Source organism: Onychostoma macrolepis, chromosome 16, assembly GCF_012432095.1.
Source record: "Onychostoma macrolepis isolate SWU-2019 chromosome 16, ASM1243209v1, whole genome shotgun sequence".
NCBI classification, from domain to species: Eukaryota; Metazoa; Chordata; class Actinopteri; order Cypriniformes; family Cyprinidae; genus Onychostoma; species Onychostoma macrolepis.
Genome location: NC_081170.1, coordinates 12,629,673 through 12,655,546, shown reverse-complemented (window position 1 = coordinate 12,655,546; position 25,874 = coordinate 12,629,673). Strand labels below are relative to the sequence as shown.

The window sequence follows — 25,874 nt, the reverse complement described above, 5'->3', positions numbered from 1 at the left end:
GTCTTTGCTGCCCCACTTAGGCGAGGTGTTCAGGTTAAGGGGCGAAACACCTGAGACCCTGAGATCCCTGCTGACGATGCGGAAGGGTTCCAACAACGTGGATGCTCCAAGGAATATCATCTTGGAAGAAGATCTGCATCACCATAGTTAGAGTAGTTCCTACAGTTGCAGCTTGTGGCAAAGCATCTCTGATGTTTACTTCACCATGTAAACAAAATCTTTTATTTTGGAAGCGATTAATCGCGATTTATCGTTTGACAACACCACTATATATATATATATATATATATATATATATATATATATATATATATATATATATATATATATATATATATACACACACACACACAAATCATATTTAAATGAAAAGATTACATTAAAAAATCCTTTAAAAACTATTAAAATTAATGCATAGAAATATAAAAATACATACAGTATACATAAATCTAAAATAGAAAAATCTAAATAATGTTAATATTATTAATCAGTATTAATATCTGGAAATAAACTGCTGAAAAATTCTAAGTCTACTATTCCAAAGACAGAACAATCCCATGGAGATCTGGTTTAAATAAATACAGAAAAAGAAACATGTGATGATAAAGGACAGTGATAGGAATGGGACATGAGTTTAAATTATGTGGCTGGATTTGACCAATTTCTGGCTTCAAATAACACTGGCAATACAATACTTTCAGCATGTGGTTACTGGTTTCTTGACACAGACTCCTTCCTAATCCTGATCTATGAGATAATTACAGGACAGAAAGTTCATCTGAGAGGAGAGGAGAGGAGAGGAGAGGAGAGGAGAGGAGAGGAGAGGAGAGGAGAGGAGAGGAGAGGAGAGGAGAGAGGAGAGGAGAGGAGAGGAGAGGAGAGGAGAGGAGAGGAGAGGAGAAAAAACATGCAGGTATTGTGAAAGTATGAAAAATCCCACACAAATGGTTTCAGCTGATTATTGTGCACACAACTGGGCACCTGGTCTTTGAAAGGAAGGGCAGATTTAAGTTCCAACTTTATGAACTGCCTATTATATTTACCAAGTTTGCAAATGGAAATTTGCCCAGAGCAAGCAGTTAAAAAATAAAGTTCTGTAAACATTCTGCAAACGTCATTGTGGGGACACAATCCACTAACAATAAAACAGAGAGCCTAAAATCTGTGAGAGCGCTGTGTGGGAGTGTGCAAGGGCATGCGTGTGCTCCGAGGGATGGAAAAGTGCTTGGCTGGAACGAGATGGGGGGACGCGGATGAAAAACGAAGAATCAGCTGGACAAACACACCATCCGTTCTTTCCAACTCCCTCTCCTCCGCTCTATGCGGGCCACTAGCAGCAACAATAGACTCCTCTCCACCCAGCCGCTGAAGGCAGCCAAACTTTCCTCTTTTCCAGTAAGAGAAGCGTATTGCATGAGACATTCATCTTTCTGAACCCACCACCCTTTTCCTTAAAGACTGTGCAAAGTTCAAAGCCATTTCAGCTCCTGAAATAAGAGAATTATAATCCCAGACCATCATCTTCAGACCTTGAGTGCTAGTCTGAGGTTTGCATCGCTCTCATTACAGCTGAGGGCTTTTAGATGAAAAATGACTGCTAGAAAGGAATAAATACAATTATTAAAGTGTGTGTAGATGGTACTCCTTCAATAAAACGTGGTGCAAATCAACTGCATTTGAATGTCTGTGGGTCAGAGGGGGCTGCCCGTCTATATTTGTGGGAGTCACAGACAGTTCCTCGACCCGGCATCCAGACAGCCAGAAGAGTCAAATTACCCAAGCTTACATAACAGTGAAACACACACACACAATGCTAATGGAATAAGCCCTCTGCAGTCAAAGTAAAAAGGACAGATAAATTACAGCCATGCTCCATTTTTCCATCAATTACCATGCAGGAATTGTTGCGTTTTGGCAAAACGTTGGCTATGAAACAGCTGACATGCTTAAAAGGCTACATCAAAATAACGTAAATGGCTCATTGTGCCACAAGATGACTTCTACTCTGCAACAAAGGCCAAAACTGCAGTAACATCCCATATGAAAATAGAATTAGCTGTGTCTGACCACACAGAGACTCTTTTAAGGAAAGTTAATTCAGAGAGCCTTGGAAATGATATAAAAGGCAAAGTTACAGCATTATTAAATATTGCTTGTGTGACTATGATTTATGTATTGTACAGATTTGCTATATTTTATAGATGAATGTGGGCTGCATTTTCTACAAGCATGTAAAATATAACAGTGTCTTGTGGGACAACTGTACTCAAATCACTGTTAATGCGATTCACATGTCTCATCGGACTCCATTTCAACAGAAGATTAATGTAAAATAGTACAATAAGCAAGATTAGATTTAGTGGAAAACTAAAAAATACATCATGCTCAAAATAGCTTAAGATTCTCTAAACTCTGACTCCTACAGAGATAAAAAACAAAAGTAATAATAATAATAATAAATAAATGTGTGTGTGTGTTTGTGTGCGTGTTTTTGTGACACACAAGGACACAAATTTCTATAATGACATGGGTATGACAGGTATTACAAGGAGAAGGTGATTTATGAGGACATTTCTCCATGTCCCCATATTTCAAAAGGCTTATAAATCATACAGAATGAGTTTTTTTGAGAAAGTAAAACTGACACAACTGACACATTCAAGGTCCAGAAAGGTAGTAAGGATCGTCCATTTGACATCAGTGATCAACCATAATTTTATGAAGTTACGAGAATAATTTTAGTGCGCAAAGAATACAAAAATAACGACTTTATTCAACAATTTCTTCTCTTCCATGTCAGTGTTTGATGCATGTTCATGAGAGTACCGCAACACACGTCCGTCTTAGTTAATCATCTGTATATTCTGTTTTATATACAGCATGCATTTTCCTCTGCTTGTAAACAAGGCGCAGTCAGAACGCCAGCTCCTGCATCAGCAGCACCACACGCATACATCATGGTGTGAATGTGTACGCAACGCAGACTGACACGCAAGAGAAGAAATTGTTGAATAAAAAATTACGGTTGAATTGCTGATGTCACATGGACTATTTTAACAATGTCCCTTCTGGTCCTTGAATGTGTCAATTTTCAATTTTGGGTGAACTAACCCTTTAAGAGACATTGATCACAAGCTGTTTTATTTGATGTCTTTCTTTCATGCTGATTGAGTGATTGCATGAGACATGACACATTTCCCTCATTTGACACATTCCACACCGCTACTTGAACTGAGGCGCTACAGCAATCTGTCACGCCGCATTTAAGAGTGTCACAGCTGCATTTATTGTTAGAATGTTGTGATAAAAAGTACAGGATTTAAGACTTCACAAAGCACAAAGCTCTATGTGATTTTTGGATTTGTGTTTTTTATTATTGTTGTAAATGTTTTAGTAATAATACAGATATACACACATATATGTATTTTTGTCAAATTAATTCAGAATGTCACACAATAATATTGCATCATTTCGAGCAGCCATGAAAAAATTGGCAATAAGAATTTCCCCAGATTTTCAGCTCAGTTGACAAAACATTCTTCACTGTCATCACCAATTGCATCGCAATGGAATCACGCAGAGCTAGTCAAAGCTTCCATAAACTTATAAGAAACATTTACGAAGCTGTCATTTACCTGACATTTTTATCCGAAGAAAGATACAGTAAGTGCATGGACAGTCTCCTTAAACAAGGTTCAGTGTCATTCTCAAGGACACAATGGTGATCATTCATGGTTTGCTCCTTAAGGGGTTTAAAAATTCAACTAGACGTTCCCCTCCCCATTTAACATCTGATTCAATCGTGCATCTTCCCTTTTGGCATGTGGGTACAAGTGAGAAGGCTTGGGTTAGGTGCAAAATGGACAAATCCTATAATCAAACAGAAAATTTGAAAAAGAGCCTGAATTGTTCATGACATGTTTATTTAGGTAAAGCTTTTTTCCAAACAAATACATCAACAATAGATTCCAAAGCCTCCTCTGTTGACTGTGGGTGTGCTGCACCCACGGTGCCCATTGAATCTCTGCTATAGTGCGATGATTACAGCCAATTTCCCCTAAGCAAAGCATCCGAATCATCTTGAACAGCTGTGTTTATGTGTCTAATGAGAATGAATATTCAAAGAAAAGGTCTATTCAAGCAGCATACCATGGGCAAGGTGCACTGCATATAAAAAAGATTTCATAATCACATTAGAGCAGCACAAAAATCTTAAAAACCACTGGAAACCTCAAATAACAGCTAAAGAGTTTGCCATATGCAGTCGAATTATCCATCCACTGCATGGCATTGTGGTCTGTGACATTCACGTTTCTCCAAAATTTGGACGCCATGGAGATGTGAGCTAAAATAAGTCTGACACCAAAGTTTTAATGATAACAAATTCCCAGAATTATATGCACAAATGGAGAGGTAAATTGACACAGAAGAGTTACTTCTTTTTTTTTTTTTACCTCTGGTCACGCAATTTCATTTTTGCTGAAATGCCTGTCATGCTTTTTGTGTCCTCATTAAACGTGATTACCATCTCTGAGATACAATTTATTCAGAAATTTTGCACGTCACCCTTTCTGAAGTACTGGAGTGATGTGCAACCTCTCGATGCCTTCCAAGTTATAAAACTCCAAGACTAAGTGCACTTAAAGGAAACATAAATGCTTTAATAATGTCTCATAAAATTTAACAGGTTTTTAAGGCCACAAGTCCTACCTGTATGTATGGTATTCACATCTACAAACAGTTTTGGGTTCTATCCACATTAGACTGAAAGATAAAACTGAATTTAAAATGTCCCGTTACACATAATTATTTATGAGTTTGCATCCGGAACCAAACGTCAACAGATTTGCTAAAAAGAAAATGTGCAACATGACAAGTTGAGATTAATGAACTGAAGAATGTCTGAGTTTTCGTCCCTAAAGGTTACTTTCCCACAGTTTCGAGGAGGACAAAATTGCCCACAGGCTTTTTTGTTTAACTAAATCACATTTAAAGTCTGTTCAGGCTGATATTTTGCTTTCCCACAGGAGTTGTTGGACTTATTGCAGCTGATAAAATAATAAGGCACTAAAATTAAATGTAGAAGCGTCAGCACAGTGACCTATTGGAGAGGGCCTTTTTTAAATATGACACCACACAGAGTTATAAAACGCTGCAATAGTGTTCTGCACTGCAAGAGAGCCTGCAAAAGAGAGCTCTTTCCTCCCCTTGAGAAAATCATAGCACGCTGCATAGTGTTTCACAAGCTCTTATTAAACACACTCTGGCATCTTCAATTCATTCCCAAACTATTAAAAGATCTCTTTACGGTCAGGCCAAAGACTTTGTGCTGTGACTTCCCTACTTCACTTCATTTCAGAGAAACAGTACAGGCAGACCGGAGTCTGGAGCTTGACTTAGTACTAAACTTCATTTTTTTTCCTGCACACTAGGTTTAAAGAGATTAAAGTTTGTCCAAAAATGAATTCATTATTGTATGACGTTCTTCTTCCATTGTACACAAAAAGAGAAATTTGTAATAATATACTGGGGTTTTTCCATGCAGTTACAATGAAAGGACCCTAAAAGTAATCTATTCAACAAGTGCACCTGGGACTGAAACAACTGTATTTAAGTTGTCATTCACTGATAATTCTGCTTTCTGGGAACTGGACTAGTCTAGTTTGTAAACAATTCATTCAGTCCAATTCATATGACTTGTAGGTTGAGTTAATCGCAGGATGTTCATTTTGGGGTAAAATATTCCTTTAATATCTTCCAGCCATAAATTCTGAACATTTAAGTTAACTTAGCTTTCATATCACAATCGCACAATGACACTAAATCCAAGCCTCATGCATTCCTATTTAATATTAAAACAACAGACAACGAGCATTATGTGATTTGTTAAGCATAGATCATGGTATAATGTCTTATCTCTGCAAAACAGGTGAAAATGCATTCGTAACATTATCAAAATATTCTTATCACTGACAAATAATGGTGCACATGGCTAAGACCTTACAACCCCTAACAAATGTTATTACAGATTGCTCGTTATTACAGATTTATGTTTTGCTACACACTGCTTAAATTTGATACACTGCTTTAAAATGTTTTCAATGTCTTTTTAGAATCCACCCAACCAATGAGCACAAGCTTCTTGCCAAGGTGACTGGAAATTAAAACAACCTCCAAAAGCAAAAAAAAAAAAAGGCATGGACCCAGACTAACACATCTGGATCAACAGCTAACCTAAAATAAAACATCTGGACTGTGAATTGTTTGGCCTCCGAGACCGACGACCACAGGTTTAAGAGTATATAAAAATGCAAATAATTATTACAACATTGTTTGCATGTACAAACACCTGTTTTTCCTTGTGTGATATAGTTTACTGCCCCCTTTATAAGAGCTGACACTAAAACCTGGTAAATGTGCATTGTTAACCTTGAGGTCAGAACAGTGTATTTGCACAAAATGTGAGAGTCACTGTGTCAGGTGCCTTGACGCTCCCTTGAGTGGGAGATTCCTCAAATCCTTTTAGGACTATAAAGGGATGTATAGCTCAAATGCATCTTCAAGAGGTCTGGTGTTACACTGAAAGCTACAGTACACTCTAATGTACTTCACATTTAAAAATTTTGCCTCATAAAAAAATAATTTCCATTATGTCTGAACACATACACTGCCATTCAAATGTCTTTGGTCACTATGATATTTTTAAAAGAAATTAATATTTTTATTCAGCAGGAATGCATTAGACTGATCAAAAACGACAATAAAAGCAAGTATAATGTTACAAAATATTTATATGTCTATATGTCTATGTCTAAAAATAAATAAATAAATATTAAAAAACTTATTAAACAGTACTGTTTTCAAGATTGATAATATTAAGAAAATGTAAAGAATTATATTATAATAAACTATTCCTGAACACCAAATCAGTATATTAGAATGATTTCTGAAGGATCATGTAAATCTGTAATGGCTGCTGAAAATTTAGCTTTGCCACCACAGGATTATAAAAAAAATATGATTTAATATTATACAATTATATTTTATAATATCTTAAACTAGAAAAACTGTTGTTTTAAATTATTATACTGCATTTTTAATATATTTATATATTTTTTAATGTTTGGGGCCATTGTACAAAACTTTTATTCATTTCATACTAAATGAATTAATCATAATCTAAATTTAGTTATGTCTTTATGTCCTGCAGCCTCAGTTTCAATTTCTGGTACAAGAACCACAGGATTGCAAACTCTGTGACACATGAGACTGCAAACATGCAGCACATTTTAATAATTCTCTGTATCAAAAAAACAACAACTATAAAGTCACAGCAAACTTGTACCATTTCAGCTGCTCAAAACGGCTCTCTACAAGAAAAAAATATATACTATTCTTATAACATAGAAGCCTCATAGATGCTTTTCTGCTCTCTGATCAATATCTCATCATATAAAGAAACAATCCCACAGAGATGACTTTAACTCCTACTTGGGATAAAGCAAAAAAGCAGAACGTGCTGGCATGTCGCAGTGGTTGGAAAATGAGGTTTCTGAATAACTGGAGGGCATTCACATCCATCACAGAATGGTAAACCATTCAACCTCTTACCACTAGGAAATGGGTTCTTCTTAAATGAGATATTCAGTGCTTCACATACTCAACAGCAAAGAATCTACAATGCATGCAAATCCACAGGACAGGAAGATGCTGGGGGCCTCTACAACACAAATGGTTTTTTAAATTGCTCTGGCATCTGTACTAGCACTTAATAACTTAAAAATGTTCCCTAATTTTCAGTCTTATTTAATATTATTACCACAGTGTTCCATTGCTGGATACTTCCATGGGGAAATAACACCATAAAAACTCTTCATCATGAACAATTATATCAACCAAAACTGCCAACGCTACACCTTATTTCTTTCACCACCCTCACTCGCTTTAGGGCTAGGCTCCACAATTTTACAAGGAGGAAAGGAATCTCAACAACCAATTTCAACGGCCAATTTCAATGATTTGTTACTGAGAAACATTGGCCCGGAATTTGGTAACACTGAATATTGCAAAGACTTTTAACAAAATCTACAATATAACACTGTGGCTTCAAATCACCCAAAGATCACAATACAACACAGAGAAAGACAAAAGTACTGTATATATATATATATATATATATATATATATATATCTTCCATAATTTGTGATGTCCACCACAGTGCAATTGGATCAAAAAGGCCTACAATTTATGTCTCCAAGGTGTGTAGTGACTGTAGGCAACGTTAAAAAAGGGTAGCAGTAACAAGCTAAGCACAAAGTGTGACATTACAATTTTACATTAAGAAGTATATACAGTGCCTTGCGAAAGTATTCATACCCCTTCATTTTTTCACGTTTTGTTATGTTCCTGCCTTATGTTAAACTGCTTTAAATTACTTTTATCCACATCAATCTACACTCCATACACCATAATGGTAAAGCAAAAAACAGGTTTTAAACATCTTTGCAAATTTATTAAAAATAAAAAACTTAAAAGATTCCATTGCATAAGTATTCATACCCTTCTCTGGGACAGTTGAAATTTAGCTCAAGAGCATACATATTGCTTGCAGATGTCACTACACTTTGAGTGAAGTTAACCTGTGGTAAATTCAATTGAATGGGTATGATTTGGAAAGGCACATATGTCTTAATAAAAGGTCTAACAGCTGATAGTGCATATCAGAGCAAAAACCAAGCCCGGAGGTCAAAAGAACTGCCTGTAGAGGGCAGAAATAGGTTTGTGTCAAGCCACACATCTGGGGAAGAGTTAAAAAAAAAAAACTCTGCTTCACTGAAGGGTCACAGAAGAATGTAGTCTCTGTTACCCTTAATGGAAGAAGTTTAAAACAACCAGGACTCTTCCTAGAGCTGGACATCTGTTCAAACTGAGCAACTGATGGAGAAGGGCTTTGGTTAGTGTGGTGACCAAGAACCTGATGGTCACTCTAGTTGAGCTCCATGATATGCATATGGGAGAAATCTACAGAAGGACAAACATCACTGCAACACTCCACCAATCTGGGCTTTATGGCGGTGTGGCAAGACTCAATCCTCTCTTCAGGTAAGACACATGAAAACACACTTGCAATGTGCCAAAAAGCACCTAAAGGACCCTCTGTCTCTTAGAAACAATATTCTCTGGTCTGATGAACCTCAATTCCAAACATCATGTTTGAAGGAATCCAGCTCTGCTCATCACCTGCAGAGTACCATCCCAAAAGTAAAGTGTGCTGGTAGCAGCCTCATGCTGTGGGGCTGTTTTTCAGCAGCAGGGACTGAGGGACTCATCAGAGTAGAAGAAAAGCTTAATGCACCAAAATATTGAGATAGCCTTAATGAAAACCTAGTCCAGAGCATTCAGAACCTCAGTCAGGGCAGAAGGTTCACCTTCCAGCAGGACAATGACCCTATGCACACAGCAAGAGTCAATTATAGACAACTCTGTGAATGTGCTTGAGTGGCCCAGCCAGAGCCTGAGCTTGAAGCCAATTAAATATTTCTGGAGAAACCTGAAAATGTTCATCTGCCCCCATCCAACCTGACAGAGCTTGAGAGGTGAAGAGGTGAGGTGAAGAATGGCAGATAATTGATATGCAGGAATCCTCCCTCCCTGCTTTACTTCTTGCAGAAAACAAACCTATCAGAACATTTAAGAAATGTAACCCTATTGTTGTAAATTCTCTTAAGATTTGGTATCAGCTCAGGAAAATCTTTAAACTCCCTCAGAACCGCTCACTTACCCCTATAGGTTGCAATCATGCATTCCCTTCCTCACAGTCGGATATAACTTTTTTATCATGGAAAGAAAAAGGAGTTCTGTCTATAGGAGATTTATATATATATACAATGTATTTGCTTCTTTTGCTCAGTTTAGACAAAAACTACCTTCCTCTCATTTTTTTGATGTCATTACAGTTTTAAAAATTTTCATTCAATTTTTTATTCTTCTCTCTCTTTTTTTATTCTTCCTTTGATTTGCTGGCATGGGGGTTGGGGGATTGTTCTCTGAAATGTGAAAAGCGTAAAATAAAATATATTTTAAAAAAGCAAGGCACTGTACATACCACATGAAACTGAGAGAGAAATTAAACTTTACACAACCTACAGCTGTGTGTTTACTCTGGATGTGATTTTTATACCCCACCAAGCCTATATACTACATGAGCCCCAAATTGTTTCACAATGTCCTCAAAATCACAAAGAGAATTAATCCCAAAGGTTATGCTATATTATTTGTCAAATCCTTGTAATTCCAAACTTTATTTTTTTAATGCAAGAATATATCTTAAACTGATGACTTTCCAAAGCCCAGTAATCAACCGCTCAACACGATTCCTGTGAAAAAATACAACTGCTCTCTCAAAACGGGGTAAATGAAGGAAAAGGGAGTTTCTAAAGTCCTAGATGCTCATTGATCTGATCTTAGTGTGTGTATGTGTGGGCCAAATGAAAGAGTGCAAGTTTTAAACCTCTTTATGGGGGCCACAAAGTTTAAGGAGACATGTCCACTCTATATTCTGCATAAATGACAAGTCTGTCTGTCATTACCTGAGGAATAATAACAGGAAAGATCTCTGACCACACACTTAATCCATGTTGCCTTTCTAAACAAGTCAATAAACTGCTGTAATTAGACTGTGTTTTACACCTAAGCAATTAGACAACTGCAGTTTTGACCTTTGGAGCTGAAACTGCAAACTCCTTTTACTCAGAATCTAGCCAAAATGAAAAAAGTTTTTCTTTTAAATTCCAAATACATAATGATGCAGCTATATCTCTTTCAAAAGATTATCCAGTTATCCAGCCCCTTCTTAAAAAAAGCTGGTTTAGACTCCTCTGATATGAATCATTTTCGTCCCATTTCAAAATTGCCTTTTATATCAAAGATACTGGAGAAGATTGTGTATGCACAGCTTAATGATTTTTTGGTGAAGAACAACGTTTCGGATAGATTTCAGTCAGGGTTTAGAGCTGGCCATAGTACAGAGTCAGCTCTTTTGAGGGTTACTAATGATATTCTACGTGGTGCTGATTCTGGAAGTTGTGTTGTTCTGTTACTTTTAGATCTTACCGCAGCATTTGACACAGTTAACCATAAGATAATCATTGATCGCCTTAGAGACCATGTTGGCATTCAGGGTTTAGCCTTAGAATGGTTTTTCTCATATTTAAAAGATAGGACTTTTTCAGTCAGTCTAGGGAATTACTCTTCATCTGTTGCCCCTCTCATGTGTGGGGTTCCTCAGGGTTCAATCCTGGGACCGGTTTTGTTCTCCCTTTATATGCTCCCTCTAGGAACAATTTTTGAAAAAAATGGCATTCATTATCATTTGTATGCTGATGACTCACAAATTTATTTGCCATTGAAACGCAAGAATAATCTCTGTATGATTGTTTGGCTGAGGTTAAGTGTTGGTTAGCTAACAATTTTCTCCAGCTGAATGAGAACAAGTCTGAGTTTATTTTATTTGGTAAAAAGGGATGTGTGGATGATGTCGCTGACTGCCTGGGGTTACTTTCTGGGAAAAATCTTTCTAGAGTGAAAAACCTTGGTGTCATTTTTGACTCTGAGCTCAAATTTGATCGTCAAATTAATGTTGTAGTTAAAAATAGTTTTTTCCATCTTAGATCTATATCTAAGTTGAAGTCTATCCTTTCTTTTGAGGATTTGGAGAAAATTGTGCATGCTTTTGTGTCATCTTGTTTGGATTAATGTAATGTATTGTATCTGGGTGTGAGTCAGGCCTCTCTCTCTCGCCTGCAGCTTGTTCAGAATTCTGCAGCTAGGCTTTTAATGGGAACCAAGAAGAGAGAGCATATTACTCCTGTGCTTATCAAATTACACTGGCTTCCTGTACGATACAGAATTCATTATAAAGTGCTATTATATGTTTTTAAAGCTTTGCATGGTTTAGCACCAGAGTATATTTCTGATTTAATCAGTTTGCATCAATCCTATTGTCACGTCCTCTGTCGTGTGTGTCATGTGTTCCCGCCTCTTGTGTCCATATTTGGTCTTGTTCCTGTCCTTGTTAAGTGTCATTATTAGTTAAGTCTTGTCCAGCTGTGTTTTGTCTAATTATCAGTAATTGTCATGTGTATTTAGTTCCTGCCTGTTTAGTTAGATTTCGTCTGGTCTACTCGTTATTCCCCGGTGTTCCTGTCTGTGTCAACCTTGCCTTGCCTTGCCTTGCCTTGCCTTGCCTTGCCTTGCCTTGCCTTGCCCTGCCTTGCCCTGCCTTGCCCTGCCCTGCCTTGCCCTGCCTTGCCCTGCCTTGCCCTGCCTTGCCCTGCCTTGCCCTGCCTTGCCCTGATGTCCTCATTAAAGACTATGATTTTGAAGTTACGCCTCGTCTGCGTGTTCCTCGTTCCTCCCTGCTGTGTGCACCGTGACACCTATAGGTCTTTGCGTTCTAATGATCAATTACATCTGATGGTCCCTTGATCTCGTTTAAAATGCAAAGGTGATCGGGCCTTTTCTGTTGCTGGTCCAAGGCTTTGGAATGATCTTCCTCTGTCTGTAAAATCTTCTCCTACACTTCCTGTATATCAGAGTGCTCTTAAAACTCATTTGTTTGCATTAGCATTTGAAAATGTTTTGTAATTTGTTCTTTGTTGTTATGGTATATGTTTATGATGTTTTATGCTCGTTTTTATTCTTATATTTTTATTTAGTCTTCCTGTACAGCACTTTGGTCTCCACACTGTGGTCTTGAAAGTGCTTTATAAATAAAGTTGAAGTTGAATTATTTTTTAAACTTAGTAATACACTAAAAACGTTCACTAATTTGCATTTAGTTAACAACTTAGTCGAGAGTTCTGGGTCATGGAAAGGCCATTCATACCTATTTGTCAACATTCCCAGACAACACCTCTGACATTTCACCAGAAAGTTCACCCTCAGAAATTAGAGGTCTGTTCACTAGTGTTCATGAGAAGATCAATGGTGGGACAAGAGGGTCAGCAAGAATATCTCTCTAAACCATCACTGCAGAAGGTCAACTCACACTGAACCACTATGTTGGGTTCAAAAATTTGTTATGAACCATTCTAGACACACACAGGAAAGCTGGCATGGTAAATTTCAACAATCTTTTGTAAAGTCTGGTTATCATGAGTGATAAGAAACTGGACAATATATTTAAATATTTAATACTGTTTCTGTTAAAAACAATGCAAATTAATTTACCTGTACTTTTCCCCCAAGGCCATTAATTCTCTGAAAGACTTTCTCAATATATTCTTATTAACATTCAGTTAATATCTGTAAAATCCCTGTCTGAGCACTTAATGTAAAATGTAACTGGAACACACTGCTGCAGTGTTTTGTCTGAGTGTGAGATTCAAGGCAATAATACCCAGACCACCTCAGACTGTGCATTTCACATTTTTGTGATTAGCGCTCTAATTTAAGATTGTTGCTCCAACCTGGTGGTCTGTTTGATATGGAGCCCTTTAAGGGACATGGTGGTGGGAAAAATTCGGGGTGAGTGGAAAAAATTCAGGGTGGGAGGAAAAAATATTTTTCAAATGTTTTGCGTTCTCTCACAAAGACATTTGCATTCTCTCGCAAAACCATGCGGACAAACTCTTCCTGTTTACTTCACAACTTGCAATGGTTACAGCTCGTATGTTCACAATAGAGCGGTTCATAGTTTTATTTTGAACTTGGACTCAATAAAGTAATATAGTCAGTGCTTATTTCAAGGCACGGTTTTGGGACATTCTAAAACACTCAATGTGGCTTAATGTTTTAAAACAGTGATATTGGAGGACTAAATTCAATAATAATAAATCCTGATAAAAATTATTAGGCTAACATTAATAACCTTATTAATAATATTACTATTAATAAAGCAGAATATGAACGCAACACTTTAAGCCTTTTCTTCCCCATAGAAAACTCTTAAGGTAGGCTAATGAAAGGTTCATACAGCTCGTATGTTCACAATGGAGCAGTTCATAAAGTTTTTATTTTGAACTTGGACTCAAGTATAAAGAAACACAGTCGGTGGTTAGTTCAAGGCACGGTTTTGGGACATTCTAAAACACTTTAATGTGGTTTCACGAGTTTGCACTAACATATAATATGATTGAGCAATTAGTAAGCATATTTGACATGCTGTCCGGAGGGAGGGCTCCGAGCTCGGGATAGAGCCCGAACCCAGAGAACTCCCCCACCATCCCAAAAATAGGATGAAATTAGATTAAGCGTGAGGAGTTGGGGTGGAGATGGGATGCTGGAGAACTGTCATGAAACAGAGGTGAGTTGGCTGTATATATACACCTGTTGTGCTTGTTAAGGTGATTAGCTGACGAGCTTCACCTGGGCCAGACTGATTATCTGATCATGCTCCTCCCGAACCTTGTTAATAAAACATAATTTAATGTATTAAAACAGTGACATTGGAGGACCAAATTCGATAATAATAAATACTAATAAAATTATTAGGCTTATATTAATAACCTTATTAATAATATTACTACTAATAAAGCAGAACAGCCCAGAATATGAATGCAACGGATTTGGTATTTTTAAATCACAGTTTTCAGTCATTAGCCTACCTTAAAGGTTTTGTGGGGGAGAAAATGCTTACGCGCAGGGCGTTGCGTTCATATTCTGGCCTATTCTGCTTAGTAATATTATTAATAAGGTTATTAATATACTGAACAAAATTATAAACGCAACACTTTTGTTTTTGCCCCCATTTTTCATGAGCTGAACTCAAAGATCTAAGACTTTTTCTATGTACACAAAAGGCCTATTTCTATCAAATATTGTTCACAAATCTGTCTAAATCTGTGTTAGTGAGCACTTCTCCTTTGCCGAGATACTCCATCCACCGTGAGGTGTGGCATATCAAGATGCTGATTAGACAGCATGATTATTGCACAGGTGTGCCTTAGGCTGACTACAATAAAAGGCCACTCTAAAATGTGCAGAATAGCCCACCCCAAATTTCTCCCACTCACCCCAAATTTTTCCCACCACCATATCCCTTAAAGGGCTCCGTAGTTTGACATGTTTAACACCCATGGACATTTGTGTCAGTGTACATAAAAAAAGAGATTTGCTCCAAAAAGAAGAATCAAATCACTCACCCCGCACGTTTACCAAGTGTATGGATGCTGCTCTGGCTCCACTGAGACTCCAGGGCATCTGCATACTCAATTACATTGACGATACTAGCTCAATCAGAGCAGATAGCGGTTCGACATCGAGATGTTGTTCTCGCCCACACTAAATGGTTGGGGTTAAGTTTAAACGCAAAGAAAAGTGTGCTTTCTCCAGTACAGAGGACCACTTATCTAGGCGTAGGCGGATACAACCATGATGCAGGCATGTCTGTCTCCAGCTCAGATCGAGTCGATCCTCACGGCAGTCAAGAGAGTAAGAGAAGGCCAGTCACTCACTGTCATACAGTTTCAGAGACTGCTGGGGCTGATGGCAGCTGCGTCCAGCGTGATACCTTTTGGCCTGTTGTACATGGCCCTTGCAGTGGTGGCTCAGGACCAAAGGGTTTTCCCTGAGGGGAAACCCATTTCGCATGATCAAGGTCACATGGCTAGGCTTATGGGCTTTAGACATGTGGAAGAAACCATGGTTCCTGTCACAAAGCCCCGTGTTGGGGGCTCCTTGTCGGTGTATAACACTAACAACGGACGCCTCCCTCACGGGCTGGGGGGCGGTCTTGAGTGGCCGCTATGCCCAAGGTCTGTGGAAGGGTCCCCATCTCATGTGACACATTAATTGCCTGGAAATGCTGGCCGTGTTTCTAGCGTTGAAACATTTTCTCCCAGACCTGAGAGGCCATCATGTGCTAGTTTGCACAGACAACACATCGGTGGTCTCCTATATAAACTGACAGGGGGGTCTGCGTTCACGCCCCCTTTACAGGCTGGCACACCAGATCCTTCTGTGGTCCCAGGGGAAGCTGCTCTCACTGAGGGCAGTTTACATCCCGGGGCACATCAATCAGGAAGCAGACATCCTTTCGAGGAAGGGGCTGAGGCCCGGGGAATGGAGACTCCACCCAGAAGTGGTGGAGCAGATATGTAGGAAGTTTTACAGAGGACAAGTGGATCTATTTGCAACTCAAGAGACTTCGCACTGTCCCCTCTGGTTTTCCCTCACTCACCAGAGCATGTGAGCGGAGTGGAGCGGGGAGTGGAGCGTGCAAAATATAGTCGGAGCTCGGAGCGGGTTTTTATCCAAAGGCAGGAGCGATCGCTCTGTCTCGCTCCGGTTCCACTCTGATACCGCTCACACCACGAGTCTAGGGCATGCGCAAATCCTCCCAGAATTCACCTGTGCCCATAGGCGTAAATCCTGGGGGACGGGGGGGACAGGACCCCCCCTAGCTGAGGGTTGTCCCCCCTAAAAATATCATTACAAGCGACTCTGTGTATTAAAAACAATACAATGGACATATACTTAAATTAATTGTGTGAGTAGTAAAACAAAATAAACGCAAAAAAGCGTTTTAAGTTCAAAAGTGTTTTGATTCCCCCCTCCCTTTCCTCACAGTGGTTTGGTCCACTGCTTTCCTCTTTTACCGATACACACACACACGAGTCCGGTCACTCCGATGGGAGAGAGCAAGTTACTCAGTAACAGTTAGTTATGTGTAAGTAACTTAGGCTGTCAAGGCTATTTTATTCTCTTTAAACATCGGGTGAAATTATTCTTTCTCTTTAATACAGATGATGCTGGATCATTAATAAATTAGTCATGACAAAATAATTATGATATACGATGTATTTTATATGAGCGTTAAGGCTAACAAGCTTAATACCGTAGCTTGTCACCCACTACAACTAACACGGCGATAAGCCTGTGTGTGAACTGATATTAGGCTAATATTGTAGACCTACCTATATGTTGGGTTTTGCTCAATATGATGTTAAGTGGCAGAACAGTGGGCTTAATGCGGTTGAATATCTAAAGAGACGTAGCTACTCGGTTTCAGACAAAACCTAAAATACTATTGATGACGCAAAATAATAATTATAATATGACCGCGTGGTGAACCATATGAACCGAACTCATATTTAAACACAGTCCATGCTGTGTATGCATAGCTATCCTTACAAGTACAATTTTGGCTGTATTATTTGTGTCCCCTTCAAAAATGTATCTTGAGAAATTTTATGTTTATTGTCCCCCACTACTGTTAGATGAAATTTACGCCCCTGCCTGTGCCTTCAACAATTAACAAAACTGTCAGCCTACACTTCGGTTGGCTAGAGCCTAAAATTTAGCCTGGCCCGTGTCCGAGAGCTTAACAGAATTACCAGCCCGAGTCCGTCCCAAATCAGATTATACTGTTTCAGCTATTAAAATAGTTCAGTTTTGTATGTAATGGCAAAGTGATTATATTTCGTTTCGTTTTTTTATTAAATTAATTTAGAAAAACGTTTGGAGCATTTTTTTGTTCGTTAAATAAGGTTTTTTCTTTCTTAAAGTAACGACCAAGCGGCCAGCGGCAGACCGGCAGGCTGATCATAGCCATGTTTGATCAATTTAGCCTTCTCAAATCATCACGACTTCTATAGATATACTAAAACAGTTCAAGCATATAACAATGTTTAAACGTTAAACCTAGATAAATGTGCGCTGTATCCAGTAGTTTGTGCGGAGAGTGGAAGCAAAAGCGCAGGACATGGAGGCACCAGCGCAATCAATTGCATTTTTTTCAATGGAAACAACTGACGCCGTAATTTTTGCTCATAAAAGTAAGAGTAATTCATCATTCGTGACTGTAAAGGGTCTACTTTTGTTTGTGTGCACTCACAATATCAGCAAAACTTTTTATAAAATATATAAAATAATTTTATAAAATAAAGAAAACAATGATGCGCCGACTCGTCTTGAACAGGAACACTTCACAAAAATGAACCGAAAGTCAGCGAATACATGCCTCACAGGCATGATAAATAAATATATATATATAGAAAAATTTACTTTAAATTACTTAACGAAACAAATCAAATCGAAAACAAAAACTCTTTCATTATAATCTGTGAAGATGCACTTCTCTCTAAAGGCGCGTCTAATGAGGAGACGGCGAATCAGGATCATCATCTTCATCTTTGCGACACTGACACAGAAAACACTAGTTTATTAGTAAATAATTCAAATATCTCCTTACTATTCCTTACTATTAATTTTGAATTTGAGCGAGCGTGGAGCGATTTCACCGGAGCGGGATGAAAATGTAGGTGAGCGGGGAGCGGAATTGAGCGGAGCGGTCTGGTGCGACTTAAAGGCCGCATTTACACTGCATGGTTCAAGTGACCCAATTCCGATTTTTTCCTCCCATGTGGCACAGATCGGATATGGCCCACGACCGTGTAAGCAGGAAAAAAATCGCATGGATTCCGATATGCTCCGATCGGTTTCAGGCCTCATTCATATGTGGAAATAAATCAGATACGTGCATTTGCGCCTGCCGTGTAAGCGGTCAGATCGGATATTCCCCTGTAAATGCGACTCCTACGTCATTAAAAAGTGAGTTTTTTTAAACATTTCAGGGTACAGACATACCTGTAACAAATGAAACATCTCTAGTGGAGTAGCAGAGTATTCATTTCGTTCGTTTGTGTTAAATAAAAGGCGATCTGACGCTGAATGTATTGCTTTTGAAATCACGCTGAGTGCTCGTTGCTGCTGTTGTCAGTGACGGCGGCTCGTGCTCAGACGAGCGCTTCAGTCCCGTTCGTTCCATTGAAACCACAAAATAAATGCACACAAACATGTCACTGCCTTTGACATACAATCACTGATGAACGCATTTGGTTTTAATTACTAAAAAACACAGTCGATGTGACATGTTTAACATTATCTACCACCTGAGTATTATTCCACTCGCAAGCTTTCAGCGGAGCTGCGTACATCACTGTCCTGAAATATTTGTTCTAGGCTATATAATTATTTTGATGTATAGATGTAACTATTGCATTAAAAACGTTTCTATATGAATTCCATGTCAATAAATTAAACTCAATGTACTATTCAAATTGATTTGTGATGTCATATGCTATTTTTGGCTTGTTTCATCAAGTGCAGTGTAAAATGCACACATCGGATACGGGCCACTTTGAAAAGAAATGTAAGCACGTCGTCCCAAAAATCGGATATAGTCACAAAATCGGAATTGGTCATAAAGACTTGCAGTGTAAATGCGAGAGTGGGGGGGGGGGGGGCAACACCCACGTGAGTGGGAATCGGAAATTCTCACCGCTCAGCTCCGCTCACATGCTCTGTCACTCACCCAGCTCCACTTGGACTGAACGCTATGGTACAGACATGGCCGAGGCTGCATCTGTATGCGTTTCAACTGATTGCTCTGCTCCCGGGAGTTCTGAAGGTGTTTGTCTCCTATTAGTAGCGAAGGTGTTTGTCTCCTATTCCCGTCCGACGGGATCTTCTCTCACAGGCGGGGGCCACCATTGTTCACCCCCGTCCAGAGTTGTGGAAGCTGAAAGTGTGGCCCCTGAGGGGGCATAACTCATAGCTTCTGGTCTCTCTACTGAGGTAATGGAGACCATACTCCAGTCCAGAGCTCCCTCCACGAGGAAATCGTATACTGCTAAGTGGCATCTTTTAAACTTCTGGGTGTGATGAACGTCAGTTAAACCCAGTTAACTGCCCTGTTGGTCCAGTACTGTAATTTCTACAAGATCGTTTTGCCACAGGGTTATCTCCCTCCACTTTGACACTTTATCACCAAGTAACACGTTTCCTCAAGGGTACCCAGAGGCTGAGGCCTCTGGTACGCCATAGAGTGCCTGCTTGGGATTTGGCTGTGGTTTTTTTAGGCCCTTTCTAAAGCTCCCTTTGAACCCCTGGGAGAGGTTTCATTGAGATTTCTCATTATCAAGACTGCATTTCTGCTGGCCATCTCTTCCTTAAAGACAGTCGATGATCTTCAGGCCCTGTCAGTGGCCCCATCTTGTCTTGAGTTTGCTCCTGGCATGGCCAGAGCCTTTCTGTATCCCAGACCGGGTTATGTCCCCAAGGTACCCTCTATTGTTCTATGGTCAATTATTCTTCAGACGTTCTATCCTCCTCCCTTTCGGGACTCAGAGCAGGAAAAGCTTAATTGTGTGTGTCCAGTGCAGTATGTCCACAGAGCTGCCCTGTGATAAAAAATAGAAATATAAACTTTTGAACTGTGGGTTTCGTCTGGTCAGAGGACTGACCCCCGACTGAGCCTGGTTTCTCCCAAGGTTTTTTTCTCCATTCTGTCACAGAAGGAGTTTTGGTTCCTTGCTGCTGTCGCCTCTGGCTTGCTCAGTTGGGGACACTTAATTTCTAGTGATTATCTCCGATTTGATTGCACAGATACTATTTAAACTAAACTGAGCTAGATGACATCTCTGAATTCAATAATGAAATGCCTTTAACTGAAAATTGAGTGTTTAATCTTATCATTATACATTACTGACACTCTGTCCTCCAATTTGATACTGTTAAGTGCTTTGACACAATCTGTATTGTTAAAAGCGCTATATAAATAAAGGTGACTTGACTTGACTGTGGAGGAAGTCAGACCAGTTATTTTTTTGTTACGGTCCTTATAAGAAAGGTCTTCCTGCAGACAAGCAGACCCTCAGCAGGTGGATAGTGGATGCTATCACTACTTCTTACGAGTCCTCTGATCTCCCACTTCTTACGAGTCCTCTGGGGGTCAGGGCTCATTCCACTAGAGGTATGGCGGCCTCCAAGGCCTTTTCCGGTGTTTCAATGCAATGTCAGGTTCTATAACCTTGACCTTCAGGCCACTCCTGGCTCCTCAGTTCTCTCGACCTAGCTGTGCTGATCCACACTGGTCAGGGATTGGTCAGTCTGGGGACGTGGGCATACTCGTTCCCAAAGCCTTTTGTAATATTATCAAGTGAATGATGAATTTGCACCAAAAACACAGTAGTTTGATTGGACACAGTCATCAACAAAAGATATGGAAATATTTTCTCCTTCGTTTTACTTCTATTCATCTCGCTATCCTAACAATGCACAATTAAATGGTTAGTTGCATTTAGCATAGTTTTTCCCCAGCTGTCCTTCCACCCTATCAGAACAGACCAGGGGCACATTTTTGGGTTGCAATCCACCAGTTAAGAACCACTGTCCTATATCACAAAATCAGAAGTAATGAGCCTGTTCATTCTTTCCAAATACTTTGCATTCAGTGAGATTGTGTAACGTTGAGGAATGCTCTAAAATTTCCCCTCATTTGAGGATCCTAGGAAAGCCCTCAAAATGAATCACTGAAAACAATGAAAAGACTTGAAACGCATTCTTATTTTTGATCATGTCCAGACCTAACTCAATCCACAAAGCAGAGCACTAAGGGGAAAAAAGGCAAAAAAGAGGCATAATTTGATAGATAAAAATGGGTGATAATGGCTGCTAATCACAAGTTGAACCAGCAAAGGAAGCCGAGAATGATAACAATCTCACAACATATGCCAAGCTCGTCAATGAACTAAAGGTTACGCTTATTTATACTGGCATATACTTCAAGGATTCAAAAAAAATCTGACAGCACAGTCTCCAAATTCCACCATACAATAGATTTCTGTAATGACAGGATGTATATTCAACTCTCCAGGCAGATGTTTAAACTTTCCAGAAGCGTTCAGTTTCATTTGCCTGGAGGCGAGATATTGTAGAACAATTCAAAAAGCAGAGAAACAATGCCAGGAGCTGAAAAAAAAATCTGTCAGTCGGATGGATGTGTTTGCTTAAGGAACGTGTTGAAGGAGAAAGAACTTAACTATAAAAACAAATCAAATTACGCTCAGCAGTCTCTTACCTAGGTCTCCTGAAAGTGAGGCCGTACTGCTGGCAAGCTAGGCCGACCGTAGGTGTGTACACAATGGGCATGAATCTCTCTATGTCTGAGGTCAAGATTCTGTAAAACAGCTTCTCATTACGGTCCTGAAGGCCCATCAGAAAGACGTATCTGTAAGAAAGAACATAAATACGTCAACATGCATTAAAGGACATTTTATAACAATGTTCAGCAAATGCTAAAGGGAAAAAGCAACCACAGCTAGAAAGCAGGAAAGACACAAGGTTTGGAGAGTAGCTTTTGGGTTTTCAAGATCTCCTGAGATTATATTTCTCTACATTTAAAGGGATAGATCATGCAAAAATTTTAATTACCCCATGATTTAATCACCCTCAAGCCATCCTAGGTGTATATGACTTTTTTCTTTCAGACGAAACAATTTGAGTTATATAAAAAAATATCCTAGATTTTGATATAAGCCAAAAGGAGACTGCTTTTCCTTTGGTCCACTCACAATGCGTGTGTAACAGTTAGCGGAAGCCAGAGATTGTGGTTATTAAAGTTCAAAATCGCGACCACTATTTACAGCAATTATAAATCTTGGATGAGCCAAGATATTTTTAAACATAACTCCGATTATATTCGTCTGAAAGAAGAAAGTAATTTACACTTAGGTTGGCTTGAGGTGAACTAGGATAGATTTTTGGGTAAACTATCCCTTTAAGGGAGGTTTAAGTAAACCTACCCAACCATTTAAAGTTGGCATCACAGACTTAAGTTTGCAAAGACTGATGAGTAGGCTGGTAAATTTAACATTAAAGTTTGCTGCCAAAATGGCGCTTTTGAATACAGGATGTGACAGGGAATCGGAGGGAACACCAGATGCATTGGTTTAATCAGTCAGACCTATTTAATTCTTAATCTGTGATTATGGAAGAAAAGGGCAAATTTCCACCACCAACCACAATCAGAAAGCATGACATCTCCTACCCGTAATAAAGCCGTCACAATTCAGCTGGTGTGACACCAGTTTAAAGGAGGAACAGACATGCCCACATCCACAAGAGTGTGACAGGGTGTATATAAGGAAACAGAAAATATGAGGACCGAGGAGAAAATGTGTGAGACAGAATGAAAGAGACTAATAATACACTAAATGTTAAAGAAATCATTCTGACATACCCCCTCTTGGTGACGATGACACCAAAATAGTCATCGTTGTTTATTTTTTTTTTTTTTTACTATAAAGGATTTCATTTAGCATTATCGTTATTATTATTAGGGTAGTTACTGTGGCAATGTCAGAGAAAAACAGACTAAACAGCTTCCTCTGTCTTTAATGAAACACCCAAGCTTGCTTGTCTTTGATTTTGTTTGATGTACTTATTGAAGTCATCTCAACATTTCCTTCACACATTTAGCATTATATAGTATTATATCGTAGGCCCTATAGTATTATATACAGTATATATTCATTCATTACAAAGATAACAACAACTGTTTGGGTTTACAGTGTAGGCAGAGGGACACATATTAGGAAAGAAATTACATGAAAATGCCAACAAATGTAGTACAGATATGACCAGACTGTCACATTAAAAAGTCTTGACTGCTGCTTCTAAACAAAGCTCAAGAATAATTGGGGATTTTCCCTGCTTATGTCAAAAAGCTAGGAAAAATACACACCGTGCACAAAAATGCCCCCAGAGAGCTTAGACACAAGTTCCTTGTTATAGAAATACGTTCAAGAGAAATATGTTCAAGTTCTACATCTGACCCAAATTAACAAGACCGCGTCACATTCCCCATCAGTCCGAGCGAGCTTTCCATCAAGGCAAAAGCATAAAATCTCTCTTGTTTGGCTCAGGAAAAGCGTGCCCACCTTCCTGAGGCAGAAGGAAACAGATGTTTACCAGAACTGTTAAAGGTGGGTTGAGAAGAAATCGAACTCTGCGCCAATGTTGCCAGCTCTGTCGTGACAGTCATGATAACTTAGACCCTAGCGTTCTCACAGCGTTTGTGATGGTGAAATGTGTGAGTGATATTTTGCCACCTTGTTACATAACTGTGTCTCAGGAGAGTCAACCAAACGTCATTCTTGAGACTCAGCTACACTGGCTGGATTGGCTGTCTTCTATTTTGGCAAAGCCAGCTGCTGTTGTAAAGCTGTATGTATTCCCAATAAACTGTTGGAAGTAATGGCTTTCACAGAGTTTATACTGTTCCTGCTATATGTGGTGGCATTGTGAAGGGGAAGGCAGTACTTTAAAATAAGGTGCTTAGACTATGTTAACAAGCGTGATAATTCTGGACCTTAAGGAACATTATCCTTGCATATGCTTAAATCAGATAGACAGCTTCTTTCTTAATGCATTTCTCTTTCTGTCAAACTTTTCCAACCAAACTTTCAAACTTAATTGTTCTTCCTGATGTGAAAGGCTGCACAATACTGCAATAACTTAAATATCACAATATGATAATGCTTTCAGTGAGTGTACAATCTATTTAAATTATATTCAAATATATTACAAAGTTAAATGATATAACCAAGGCATGTTCTTTTGGCATTAAGTCATCAGTGGCGGGTGACTTGGGCTGACTCATCCTCTCAGAATAGTATGCTATCAGAGCATCATGACGGCTTGTTAATCGTTCTGCATATGTTATCAGATCACTCACACATGAAAACACACACACACAAACACACACCTCAAGTTTTGTGGCCAGTCTAATCTCAGCGATCTGTCTCAACCAAAAACTTTGACTTTTTGAAACCTTTTCAAATATTATAATCATTCAATTGAAGCATTCCATTGCCATATGCATATCATGAATTGTACATTTGAGATATTTCAAAAATTTCAATATTTTGCATTTCCGCTGATGTGTCAGCCCTTTTCCTGTTCTTAAAAGTCAAAAGGTTAACAACAATCGCGTATTACGGCAAAACACACATCAAGATAGTATTCTGTATGCATTTCTGCAATATTTCCGCAAAATGCTTTCTCCAAAATCACTAAAGAGTGGAATTACTTACATTCAAAGCTCAAAACCATGCATTCACAATATTTACATACTGCACTACGCACAAACTCACAAAAAAATAAATTATGAATGTCACACTATTCCTTACAAGTCACGACATTCCATTAACTCTGTGCCTATATCTGTGCATTTAAATACCAAGTGCCATCAGTCACCACTTTTTTAATTTATTGCCCATTTGTTGCAAATCACCACCCTATTTATGAGCTCATCCAATCATCATATAAAAAAGCCAGCTTCTAGGCAGGACAAAAATACAGTGACTGAAAGCCCAATGTATGATAATGAAAGCAGATCTCAAATCACACATCAATACTACACAAAGAGCTTTTTTTTTAGTTTATTCAAATGCCTAGAGAGAGAGAGATTATGCATAATCAATGCTTTCTGCAGTCCCTGCTGCTTGACATTAATAAAACAAAGGATCAGAATGAGAATCTGTGTATTATATGATGAATTAGCTCTGTTGTGAAATGTCTACTCACTATTGCTCCTCAGTCCACTGACCTCTGCTTATGGCAGAGACTGGTTTCAGAGGCCAATACTGTACTTGGTCAAAAAAACTGTCAAAACTATTTGTCTCCCTAATCTAAGCCAATAAATGCTTTTACTCTCTTTTTTCATCTTTCACAAAAATACCCTTCAAATATTTTTATTAAAAATGTTGGCATGTTTCTCATCCCTTCACAAAATTCAGGCAGTAAAACATCAAAATAGGTCTGATAGTCTGGGAAAGAATCCCTCATTGCTCCAGCAGTCAGTAATATGCATGCCGAGGTCAGGGTCAATCGACTGAAAGAGACCCATCCAGAAATAAATTGCGTCCACTGTCTGGCAAAGACTGTTACGTGACTAGTAGCCTTGAGATATGACGGAAACATCATTTCCAGGCCTACAAAACATGGGAACAGATCCCCTACTGCTTTGGGAGTGGCATAACAGCAGGGGCTAATGAATTCTGGGAAATGCTAACAAGTTAGTTGAAGT

General features: G+C 38.9%; 1 protein-coding gene across 1 annotated transcript in view; it reads right to left on the bottom strand.

The window, feature by feature from the left end:
• me1 (malic enzyme 1, NADP(+)-dependent, cytosolic) overlaps positions 1–25,874 on the bottom strand; it is an 80,801-nt gene that overhangs the window by 33,975 nt on the left and 20,952 nt on the right. The window contains exon 3 of the mRNA XM_058747582.1: positions 21,864–22,013. Within this exon, the coding sequence (XP_058603565.1) occupies positions 21,864–22,013 (150 nt within the window). The remainder of the gene's footprint in view (positions 1–21,863; positions 22,014–25,874) is intronic.